The sequence below is a fragment of the Aythya ferina genome (assembly GCF_964211825.1).
Source record: "Aythya ferina genome assembly, chromosome: 13".
Taxonomy (NCBI): Eukaryota; Metazoa; Chordata; class Aves; order Anseriformes; family Anatidae; genus Aythya; species Aythya ferina.
Genome location: NC_140311.1, coordinates 13179249 through 13192142, shown reverse-complemented (window position 1 = coordinate 13192142; position 12894 = coordinate 13179249). Strand labels below are relative to the sequence as shown.

General features: G+C 36.7%; 1 protein-coding gene across 5 annotated transcripts in view; it reads right to left on the bottom strand.

Moving 5' to 3' along the window:
* MTM1 (myotubularin 1) overlaps positions 1–12894 on the bottom strand; it is a 38269-nt gene that overhangs the window by 7172 nt on the left and 18203 nt on the right. For all 5 annotated transcript variants that reach the window (XM_084534731.1, XM_084534733.1, XM_084534732.1 and 2 more), the window contains 5 exons: positions 9495–9578; positions 8119–8268; positions 6112–6300; positions 2633–2818; positions 1849–2055 (listed from right to left, as the gene is read on the bottom strand). In XM_084534731.1, the coding sequence (XP_084390857.1) occupies positions 1849–2055; positions 2633–2818; positions 6112–6300; positions 8119–8268; positions 9495–9578 (816 nt within the window). The remainder of the gene's footprint in view (positions 1–1848; positions 2056–2632; positions 2819–6111; positions 6301–8118; positions 8269–9494; positions 9579–12894) is intronic.

Below are 12894 nucleotides of genomic sequence, written 5' to 3'. Positions count from 1 at the left end.
TAATTATTTCCCTGTCCCATTTCTTATAATAGAATTATTAGAACAATGACACTGCACATAGCAAGCTATTTTGCCATCTGGATACGGTGGTAAGCTCACTATACATAGAAAAGCTGGGGTAGAGGATTCTTCTTCCACAGAACTACTTAAGTGCTTCATTAAATATAAAACACTGTCAGGAACTACTAAGTAGTCAGGATATACTCTGTAGGTTTGTTTGTTTAATCTTAAAAACATCCAAATTGCAACTCCAATAACCTGAAAATATGAAGCTTCTATCAGCTACCTTGGTTAAGGCACTGAAGTGCAGAGCATGTACAATCAAAATATTTTCTGGTTGCATTATTTTTATTCTACAGACACTCCAGAGAGCAAGCATGTTCACTATACACTAAACAACCCATCAAGTCAAACTATACAGTCCTCTCAGAAAACAGCACATTTAAAGGAGAGCAGCTTCAACCACTTCCAATGAGTATTACTTCAGTGAGCGAGTTGAGAAAATAAGGCAGTATTTTAAGCAAAGGCAAGCTATTAAAATCACCCTTACTGCTGCCACATTGTCAGAGATGACCCGGTGGACTGAGCTGGTCACCTGGAAGGGGTCTAAAAGATCTACTTCACTAGTAGAAGAAAAACATTTCTTGTCAAAAGGAAAAGACTTCTCTAATTACTGAAACTCAAATTAATGGTTTAGTAAAGAAACCTCCAGATGATTCAAGTTTATTCATAATGAAGGACATACAGATCTCTTTTTTAAGCTGTGTTGAATCATCATTAGGCTACCGGTCTCCAAGTGATACAACCTAACTTTATCTGCATTATGACTAATGTTTTTAAAATTAATAAAATACAACTGGAATAAAAAAGGCAAACCAGTGTCTTCCTGTGGCTACACCAACACAGAATACGTGAAAGGTTTATACAACATCAGTACTAGAAGACTCCAGGTAGGGACTCAGAAATATGGACTAAAGCCGATATTCTTAACAGTCAAAATGCAAATCTCCTAAGGCTCACAGCACCTTTTGAATGTCAGATCAAAGATGGCAAGCTGAAGTGATTCATGCTGAACAGCAACACATGGGATTTCCAAATGACTGAGACACTCCTCCAACCATAAAATCAGCATGAAATACGCCCATAGGTATACTTTTCCATTTTTTCATTTTTCAGATTGCCCGTCTTCCTGATTTTAGGAATACCAAATAACAGCTTTAAAATATTCCACAGGGGACAAAACTGTCTGTTAAGTAACTTCTCTTGAAGATGCATTACACATGAGCAGGATATTAAAGACTACAATTTCCCCTTAACCTTCTAAGCATCTAGAAGAAGCCTGAACAGAACTAGAGTTGGCGTTACCAGTGACAGCCCTTTGAGACCTATTATGACAAGTTCTAGAACATTTGAGAAGCAGCATTCCAAATATCACTCGAAACATTGCTCAGACTTGTTCATCTGCCTCCCATGACATTTACAACAGTACAAATGTAGGGAAAGCAGGAATAGGGGAAGAAAGAAAAACCTTATGTTCCAACCTTATTTGATCTTTTTCTGAAAAGCCTGGGAAGCCATCATTCTTCTGCCTTCTCATTTTCTCTGCTCAATCACCAGTTATACTAGCAATTCTGCATTTTTAAAAGGCTGTACTGAACACGGATAATTAAAACCAAACAGGCCCAAAACAAAAACCACTCTGCTCAGGTTTACCTAGCAACGTTTTATGTCCGAATTCCAAAACAACAAGAAGAATTTTCAGACCTCGTCGCAATGAGGAATTTAACACTAGAAATGTTTTGTAACATCAACGTAGCATAGCCCTCACAATTATCTTCCAATTCTTACCGAGGCAAATTTGTGTCCAAAGCTTATCCACTCTTTCTGCACCAGAACTTCAAAGCCTTCAATTGTTCTGTAGTAGCTGTCTAGCATCAGCATAGCCAGCGATGTTAGCTGTGCTGTCCGGTCCCAGCCATCACTGCAGTGAACCAGCACAGAGCTCCTTCCTGAGGATACCTTGTCTGCCACTTGAATAGCTCCTGTCAAGACAAGCTAACAGGCACCAAAAAATAAAGGAGATTAGTGTTATCATTCTAACAAAAATAAATTGATTTTGTTGTATCTACAGAGCATCTAAATTGATACTGCTTCCATTAAAAGACCTACAGAGCATGGCATAATTAATTGGAAAAGAATCTTGTAGGAGATCAAGTAAATTTCTTGTATAAAAATAGAGGAACAGATTGGTTCCCTAATCCCTTAGTAAGATCTAATTCATCTCACAGCAAATTCTTAAAAAATGGGGCAGAAAACAGTAACCTTGATAAACTGAAGAACATAAGCTCCTTTTTTAAAAGAAAAAGAGGATTTATCATAGGAATTACTCTCTAAAATTTCTGTATTTCATTTGGTTCTTTTCTTTGGACTAAATTACCAAAGCATCTCAGTTGTTAGAAAAAGGCACTTTTACCCGCCTAATAGGCTTATTTTCCAAATATTAACTTAAAATGAAAATATTAAGTAGGATTCATTGCATAATACTCCAATACTTCTGTACAGCTGTACTTGATACAAAATGTTCAAAGGTCAAACAGTAAATTACAATTTTTAATAAGTATTAAAAAATTACCTTTATATGTTCTAACCAATGGGTTGATTCCAGACTTGACAACCAGTGTGATTCTTCCACATTAGGATAAACAATGTCCTTCAGCTTCTTCAAAGACTCCCGCATGACATGAATATTGTGAATGTCCAAGAAGAAGAGTTCTGCGTTGGGATATGCATCTTCACTTTCATATCCTCCCCCAGTCGCCTACAAACAAGAGACGTAGAATTAACTGTAGTCCTATGTACATTGTTGTACCATCATTTAAAAAAGAGGGAGAACAGACTGACAATTTATGTTGCCTAACGAGAAAAAGTATAATTTAACTTTGTTTGTTGCTCGCTTGTTTAAAATAGATGAAAGCTTTGGAGGAGCAAACACTGCAGAAAATAAATACTCAGAAGCTTCCGTTCATCCAAAAAGACAAAGTATATTAAATATAGCAGAGGGCCAGAAAGACATTCAGGTTGATCCAGCTAGCCTAGTTCCTTCCAATACATCAGGGAGTCACCCTAAAAAGGGAAATGAATTATTTTAAATTTACACTAAAAAGGCTGTTTGCACTGTTGGGCCTGGAAGCCTCTGAATAGGATTGAACCAGCTAGGTAAGGGACAGTGCACTAACATGTATCAGTTAGGACAGGACGCTTTGAAAAATCAAAGGACATTTGTACCTTCCTTATTTCTTTAGAGATTTAATGGTGGTAAACAGTTTTTCCTTGTCTGACATTACATTGTCAATATTTTTACTTTATTTCTTTTCACTTTTCCCACCAGGGATTAAGCAAGCTTATAATTCTGAATACAAAAGGAATCAACTTTCCAGGCAAATTACGAAGGTTAAATTAAAATGTAGAGTACATCACACAAAACAGCAATTACTTGTAACATACTAGATCAGCACTTTCTGGAAATAAAATTGCTCATTTGTTTGTTTTTATACTAATTAGACAGAAATGCAGTCAAAAGGATGTGTCTATTTCTGTACACCATTAATTTAAACCAGAGTAAATTTCGCATTTACCAATGCAAACTCGCTATCAAAAAATCTTTCTTGGGCTTAAGCTGCCTAGTTATGTACTGCTAAAATTGAACTGATATTTAAATAGATAAAAGCAGTGAAATGTTTGGCCAAGTAGAATTACATTTAAGAATTTAGTTAAGGTTAAATACAAGCTAAACTTAAGAATTAACTTCTTAAAGGTCAACACTATAATTCTTAAACTAGTAAAAATATTTATGGAAGCTTTATATATACTTTAAAGTAACTTTCATAACATTAATTTTTATTGTTGAAGACTAAATATTGGATCATTAAGAAATTAAAAAGAGAGTCTACTCTACTGCTGCGCTCTCTGAGCATTTCATTGCTACCCGAGGAAGATAGCAGAGCATGTGCCTGCTCACAAGGGAGGAAAGACAAAAACCACATGTATTTTAGGACAATACCACTGATGAGGTTTTCTGAAGCTAGCTGCAAAATCACAGCATTTCCTACAGACAGGAAAAACATGCCATGCCATGCGTTGTGATAAATAATTCCTGTCTCTCTAAGATGTTACAGCCACGAACTACACATCAGAAGACAACCTGAAGTACGGTATAACCTTTTCCCGTTGGTACCACTTACATTTCTATACAGTAGCACCACATCTCTATTCTACACTCTCCACCTCCTTCCTCACAAGTGGGGATATTCTCAGGGCTGCCAGGCTCTCTGCTAAAGGCAGTAATGACTGTATTTTTCACTTTCCTTTGAGTATTCTGAAGCCCTGGTAAGGAACGATTGCAATTTTAGCAATTTTAGGCTGCAGCAGCTCCTCCTGATGGAGTGGTCTTGTCCAAAGTCCTGAGAACACTGAAATGTATGAGTAGTGCAGCCCCATTTTGCTCATGCTAACCTTCACAGCTATTCAAGAAATATTTTTTTTCCAGATCAGCATTGCCTTGCACTTTAAGTCACTGTTTCTCAGATCCAGAAACGTGCCCTACAGATTTTAAGATTTAATGTTTCATACTCATATATCAGGAGTTAATTAAAACATGTGAGTGAAATGCAGTCTGTCAAAGAAGCTGAAAACTGTGCACACATCTTCAGTAAGATGCGTGCACGTACAAAGTTTGGCCATAATGCACCTTTGAAACATCTATGGTAAATATTACAGTTTGCCTAAGAACTGAGGAAAAAATTAATTGTAGGAACTGACATTCCTTACACAAGGCAAACAGATGGATTACACATCTGTAACAAAAATGTGGTGTTTTGTTCACCCATAAAAATTCACTGTATAGAGAGAGGATATAATGTAATTCGTAGAGAAAAACTCAAGCAATGGAGGTATACCCTCAAAATACAATCCATCAGATTAAGACCTAGCTAAACATCCCCTGGGACAGAGTATACCACACGTTCTTTCAGAGATAAAACAAGCCTTATTACTTACTCAATAAACTGCGTTCTCTATTACAGAGAAGGCATTGTAAAGGTATAGACGTGTGTTTAAGTTAGAGAGCTAAACCGTAACATCACAGGTGCACTTGAATTCTGAAGCAACTTAATGTTTATGTTGCATGCAAACCTCCTAGACGCAAACAAGCTTTATCATTTCCTATTTCTTTCAGCACAAACACTGGAGAGGATTCATTCCACTAAATTAATATTTTATGCCAAAAAAAATACTCAGAAGCTAGAATTCCTTTTTCCCCAGGTAAGTACACATCATTTTGCTAAGATCTCAAGCCCTCTTGAGTTCACCTCTCTCGTGCTCTTTGCTGCACAGCCTCACAACTTCACCTAAGTACAGAAGAGCTTGCTCACTTCACTTGTGCCACAAGTTCAGTGGGCAAGGGACTATCCTAGACACAGGGAGAGAAGCTGGTACATGGCTATGTACCATACTCTCATATCCATGGCTATGCCTATACTCTTTAGATTGTAAGCCCATAAGTTAAAGTAAGGGTCATTTTGTCATTGTCATTCAATTAATTGTCATTTTCTCTTTATTTACTGGATGTCTGCATAGGACTGAAGTGGTTCACATAATAGTTAAGCATCCTGTGTTTGGTTTTCCTTATCAGTGAACTTGGCTTTATGCACAGCTTTTCCAGGAAAGCAGAGCCATGGCTTGCACCCAAATGCTCCATCATTCCAACAAGAGGACACACTCTACAGCTTTCCCCGCGTCTACCTCACTTGGATGAAAACACTCTCTACAGAGTAATCGTACCTGATTTCAGCCACACACTAAGATCTGTGTGATAGGGTAAAGGGTGTCTCCAAGTCCACATATGATCCTAAAACCCTGCTTATAACCTACTTTAGGTATGCATGTTCTTTCATGGCCTTGGTAGCCATTATTTGATCAGGTAAATATACATATTTAAGTAAATTTACCTATAGCAATGTTTTTACAGTTCTGAGAAACCTCCTCAAAGAAAACTTCAAATTCTAAGTCCTCACCACACCCCCCTTCACAAATAACAAGTAAGCATCAATTTACCTTGTTTGCAACTGCATTGACATTGGGCCTAGCATCGTAGATGGTCAGTTTTGAGATTTGTCCATTAGCCTCCCTGATGATATCAAGATATCTTTCATCGTCTTTGTTCCGCTTCCCACTCATTCCAACCAGGGGCTGGCTGCAGCGCATAATAACAGCTTGATTCTCCGGATGAATCCATGACAGGACCTAGTCACATGCCAAAAACACAATGGAAGAAATACATTTTATTAAAAGCCACAACTTAAAAGTTACATTCTTTAAAACAGATAATAGGAAAATTAACACTTGAATTTTATTTCTTAAAAGTCTAGTTCCCAAACATCTCAAATTCTTCCTACTTATTTTCATAATATTTAATAATAATCTCTGAAGGTTCTTTCTCTTACACACTCAACTCTTACTGAAATTATATGTGCTTAAAGAACCCAGTGCATTTCATTTTTCCTGCAAGTCTTAAGTTGCACAAATAGTTCTGAAAAGCAAACTGGAAAAAAAAAACACAGCAATGCCTGCTGAAACGAAGAAACAATTCAGAATGAACTCATTGTAGCTACTACGACTAATATGTTCCAATGCTACAGGAAACCCTACACACACATTTTTTTTTTTTGCATAAGGAAGAGAAGTTTAACCTTTCTGCAGTAGCCTGAATGCTTCCCTTTCTCCTTGAAGTGGATTTTGTTCCTCAGCCCTCTTTACAATTAGGAGGTACTGGGGCAAAACATCTGCTGCATTTACTGCTTTTCTGAGCTAGAGCTGCCCTGGGGACAGATTGCCATGCAAGAAATTAAAGATCTGCACCCTAAGAAGCAGGTAATAGTTTATCCTGGTTAACTCTGAAGATAGAATATTCTCACACAGTTTGACAAAGTTGTGAGTTACATGGAGAAAGAACATCAGATGTCAAAACAAATCTTCCAGAAGTATTCACTCCTGAAATACTAACCTTAGTTGTACGTCTAGAAACAGAATTTGTCTGTGTGAGGGTAAATAGGATTGGTTATTTCTTGTCAAGAATAAAATTCTTATTACCAAGGAAATTACTGTCACTTTACAGGCTGTAGAAAAAATCTGCCATGCATTTTGAGATAATAGAGAAGATACAGATTGGTTATAAGAACCATCCAAACACACACACTACTTATAAAAAATGAAGAGTAGTTTCCCATATATATTTAACCTATATGTGTATTATATATCACACATATACGTGTGTATATACAGTAAATATATGACTATAATCCTAGGCTGTCAGTGAATACCATCTAATAAACATTTATCATTTTGAATTTCCCATCTGTTTGATATTAGCTGAGATTCAAGGCAGCTTTCTGATACTGGCTAAGTATCTAACACCTTCTGCAAGTTTGCCAAGTTGAAACATCAGATAAGAGATTGTATTGTACTACAAAATAGTATTTTCTACAGTGCTGTAAAGAGCTGCTACATAAAAATTCTCTTACCTCAAAGAATTGTAGTTAGAGAAACATACCCAGAGAGTCAAATGGGTTTATCTTAAATTCCACAGCCCGATTTAAAATTGTATAGACTAAATATCCCAAGAATTCACTATGGTGACTATGCACAAAATTTTGTTTTAGGAGAGACCATTGGAACTACGTTTAAAATGCCATTCAGTTCGCTTACACATGAGAAGCATAACACTTGCTATCACTTCTTACGTGCATGCAACAATAGTCAATAAGCTTGTACAGATGGCAGTCCTAGGCTCATACTTCATTAAGAGAAGGGAATCTGCAATGCTGGCAGTTGTTACTAGAAAAGTCAAGTCAAAACCAACAAAGCTGGAATGCATAATTGTTGTAGGAAATGAGGCTTGGCCATCACACTAGTTTTAAATAGACAAAAAAAATTCAGCCAGTCAAAACAACTTTGCTGTAACCATTTCCATAAAAAAGGCATCCTCTGTGTCATGTTCAGCAAAAAGTTGTTTGGAAACAAAACTAGCTACAGCCTAAGACAACTTTCATCAGCAGTACTCACCGGAATTCTATTTCGAGACCTAAAGGCAGCAACTTTCTTCAGATCATCATCTGTTGCGTTATATGGCACTACTAAGAGTGATGGATATGTGTCGCACAGTCCGTAATGCTCATTAATAAAAGTCACTCGCCACCGTTCATTAGGCAGTCCCTAAAAGGCAACACAAAGTTTTTCAACATATTTCGCCTGTACAACCAGCAATTCTGTTCTCAAATTTTACATGATATTACGGCCACATGGTGGCAACAAGCTACCAACTTAACCTAACTACAGTAGTATTTCAAAACAATAGAAGAAAAAAATTACAAGACCACAGAAAACAGCCCACTGCTGATGGATTTGGTCTTAGCTACATATATTTCACGTATACTCTTCACATGCACAATTCTGTCCTCACAACTTTCAAAACAATATCTAAACTAGTAGAAGCATTTCTTCAGTCAAGGAACTAGGGAAAGAAAATTTCTCTCTCCTCCCTCAAAGCACTGCCTTTCCATTTCACCTGCTCAAAAGAGATTACAGCCCTGAAAAGAGAGGGAGGAAGTCTGATCTCAACCTTTCTTCCTTGTAGTCTGATGCTGCCTTCAATTAAAAAAAATAAAAATAAAAATTCAAGACAGCCTTTCCACTAACAAACTTCTGGTTGCAGTCTGCTCAGTAAAGTATTTCAAAAACAGCAGTCAGGAAATTGAGCAAGACTGATAAGCTCTCCACATACAATGGCGTTTGTGCGGGTGTTTGCATTTTACTTTTTGGAGGGTTTGGGGCCTCTACCTTGAACCAAATGGATCATGTGGAAGTCTGGATACACTTCAGTCCATTACAAGTTACAGAGGGGAAAAAAGGAAGAACGTTCTAACTGTAGTATTTAAAGCAAAAACAATTTGTCTAATAGTAAGAAATGTTAAAATTAAATAATGTTATCCCCTTTCATTAACATTTTTCCACAATCATCTAAAGAGAAAACTGATTAACATATAAATAACATATAAAGTAATTCTATTTCTGAAGTAAGTCTTTATTTTTATTATTATTAAACTTCCTGAAGAATCAGACTAAGTGAAATCTATATTTAGGACACTGTTGTTGCGTATTTGTCACATTCTCCACCACCACCACCCACTTAACAGTGACACACTGTAATTGGTATTAAAAACTTCCTTCAAAGAGCAAGGACTACCTTCCTGTGACTTTTTGATGCTGTTGTTAAAACACAAAACTCTTCCAGTGCTTTGTTTCCTTACCTCCTTTAAGTTGCATTTCTATCTTCTCCAGTTCTCAGCTCCCCTCCACCCTCCCAGAACAGCTGACAAGTGATACGTACAAAAAAAATAACTCCAGGAAAGCACCACACAGCTGCAGCTTTAATAACTTACCTGTCTCCTGTATTCGGACATTGGATTGTACACCATCCAGCCATTCTCTGAAAACTTTTCTTCATTTGCAAAAGCAAAAAAAAGCTGTAGGATGTAGGAGAAGCTTATTACAGCAAACTGACCGAAGGTGGCAAATATGAAGGCTCATTACTCATCGTCAGTTACACCCCAGTGCCTACCACAAAACAGGACCGACATTCATACCAACCCCACTCCATCCCATTTAAACCTGATACGAGATCATGAAGCAAAAAGTAAGGTTTATAAACAATACACACGCATTAATGAAATAATGAAAGCGTGGCAATATTTAGAACAAGAAGTGATAAAGACGCATAAAAATTACAAAGCTTAAACTGTGGGATTTTTTTAGTTCACTGTCAGGAGAGTGAAGTGTTTTAAAATAATTTATATCAGTTCCTGTATTTAATCCTCACTAAACAAACTGTTGTCTTCTCACCAAAATTTCTCCAATAGGTACAGCTGCAAATACTGCTCAAAATGTTAGACACTAAATTGGAAGCATAAAAAAGTTTTAATCACTATTCTCTACCATTAGGAAGCAGCCTTCTTTCTGCATCCCCTGTCCAATTGCTCCTTACTAACATAAGTCTGCTTTACTGTAAAACTCCACGAAGACTGAAAAGAGGCCAGTGAAAATGAAACAAAATATGTCATTGGTGGGTTATACTATTTGCTTTTCTCTTGCTCTATTACCCGCTCTTGAGACTTATTTATAAAACACAGCATCCTCACAGAGGACTAACAACTTCCTCATACCTTTTAGCTTGTTTTTCCTTCTCCTTCCAGCCCATTCCAAGTGAGCTGTACTGCCCAGCTAACCTTTTCTTGCTTGGTTTGTTTTTACAGTTTATCATGAAAGCCAAAACAATGTTTATTTTAAGAATCTGCCTCATTGAGAAAATTGATTTTGGTGGCTTATGAATTCTTTGGATGCCAACTGGAGCATGAAACTAAGTTGTTTCAAAACACAGAAGAAGGGAATTTGCTGCGCTGAGCTAACGGAGCAGCAGCAGTCAGAACAGAGAGCATTCAAGAGCTTTCATGGCTCACTTGCATCAACAAAGCTGAAGGTCTCCTAGATACTCAGAGATATTAACAGAAGAAACCGAATGTTAAACATAACATCCCAAAACCATCGTTTACACAGGAATGGACCTGAACAAATCAGAAATGGAAAAAACTTGGCAAAAGGGGTGAAAAAACATGGTTTTAGTGTGCTGTGATTACATCTACAGGTAAAGCAATGCTTCATGAACGCACCGTAAGCACAGATGGAAGTTTCTTTACATCTTATGAAGGCAGCAGCAATGACTGAAGACAGTTCTGGTTAGCCTAGTAAGTTAGAATGGTTTAAACAGCAAGCAGCATCAATCAAAATACAAAACTGAATCCCTCTGAAAGGAAGGCTTTTCCTCACGTATCTCAAATCAGCAAGCATTTCAAAAGGAAGTTACTGCACACACAGGAGATTTTTCCCCACTAGTTTTAGAATTTTAAATGAAATCAGTATTTTATAGCAAGGTCCTAAAAGCAAACAAAGCATTCCCAAGTTGTATATTCTGGATGTTTTCCCCTTTTTAAATGGTTAAGCCTTCTGTGTAAGTGAATATTACACTCTTGGTTAAGGAGACTGCTATCAGGTGGGCTGGAAGTAGAGACAAAGAAAGGAAATAGGAGAGAGGCAGATATCAACTGTATCACAAAAAAACATTCCACTAGAAATATATGCAAGTATCAGAAAGTAAGCAGAAAAAAATGCATTTTTTTTTTAAACTGCAAACCAGGAATCTCACTATCTACAACTGCAGATGAAACTGATTTGCTCAGCTATTAATAAACAGCTACATGCAAAAAAATTCCTTTCCTCCCCAAAGGAATTTGCTATATCCCAGATAGCAAACTATGCTAAGAATCCACCAAGAAACCAAACAGATAAAGGAGAACCTTAGGATTCAGAAACACTGGAATAATAACACAACACTTTAAACATGTCTCAAAGCCATCAGTATGTTATTTAAGTTGCTACTCACTGCTAGTTTCCTAGTGATGATTTATAAATTACCCAGCTTCATCAGTGGCAAATACAATACACAAATGCATACCTTTTATATGGATTTTACAGAAAAATCAAGAATGTGCTGCTCCAAACTAGAAATAAACAAGCCAGAGACATGCTGCTCACCTCACCCACAAAGTAGCCCACAAGAAGTCAGAAGGAAAATTTAACCTTATGTTCACCTTCAAAAAGACAGAGTTAAGTTTACAATGCATGAGAAGGGGATGGACAGAATCCTTTCCGAGACAACGCTGTCCTACTATGTACAACACATGTCATTTAAAGCACTTAGCTACAGCAACGTTACAGCACATCTACCACAAAACCTTTCAGAGCCACAAAACCCACAACTATTAAATTTGACAATTAAGCTCTGTAAGTTCTGCTGACGTTCCAGGTAATACAAATTCTTCCTCTGTTGCTCAAGAAAGAAATAAAAATAAATCAGTAGTGTGCATCACATCAAAAATCTGAAGTCTAACAAATAAGAGAACACTACAATGGACATGAAAGTGGAACAAAGCTTGTGCTCAGATTTTTATAGAAGCCGTTCTGAGAGAGAACTCTTGAATAAGTAAATCCAACAAGAACAGCACTTAAAATCAGAACAGTATCTAAAAATACTAAAGAATAAAATTATTTCTTCTGCAAGAGTTGACTATTACAACAAAAACTGTATACACTATGTGTACATTGTGTTCTATACACTTAATCTGTTTACTACAAAGTCTTACGCATTGCACGGAAGAGATCAGTTTCATTTTTTTCAGCTATCATGGTAAATGGAAAGAAATTGAAGCAAGTATTAAAGACATAGGAAATAAGAGCATATTAAATAACTGCTCCAAAAAACTGTGGGATGTAAGGCTTATGACTTATCAATACCTGTAGCTAGTAAGAACAATTCTTCATTAGAACAAAATTCTTCATAAGAACAAAATCTTCATTAAGATTTTGCAAAAGCACACTAAAATCTCTTTGCATATAATGAAATTAGGGATTTTGTTGCAGATCCATGGTCTAAAAGCAGAAAACACTTCACTTTAAAAAAAAGGCTTCCAATCTTGTAACATTTTTGGTAAACTACTTTTTATGCTTCACTGTGCAAGTAATTCTGTTTACTTCCTTGCAGGTGCTAAGCTGCAGTTTCAACACACACAGCCTCTTTTTCAGTCCTCCTACAGACCAAGTACTTGCTTTCAAGATTCAATTTCATCATTACCATTTTGCTCACAAAAAAAATAACACGATATACTGGTTACTCACAACACTAAGTAGTTCTGTGAGATAAAGGAAAGAGCAGCTATAATCTGACAAGAC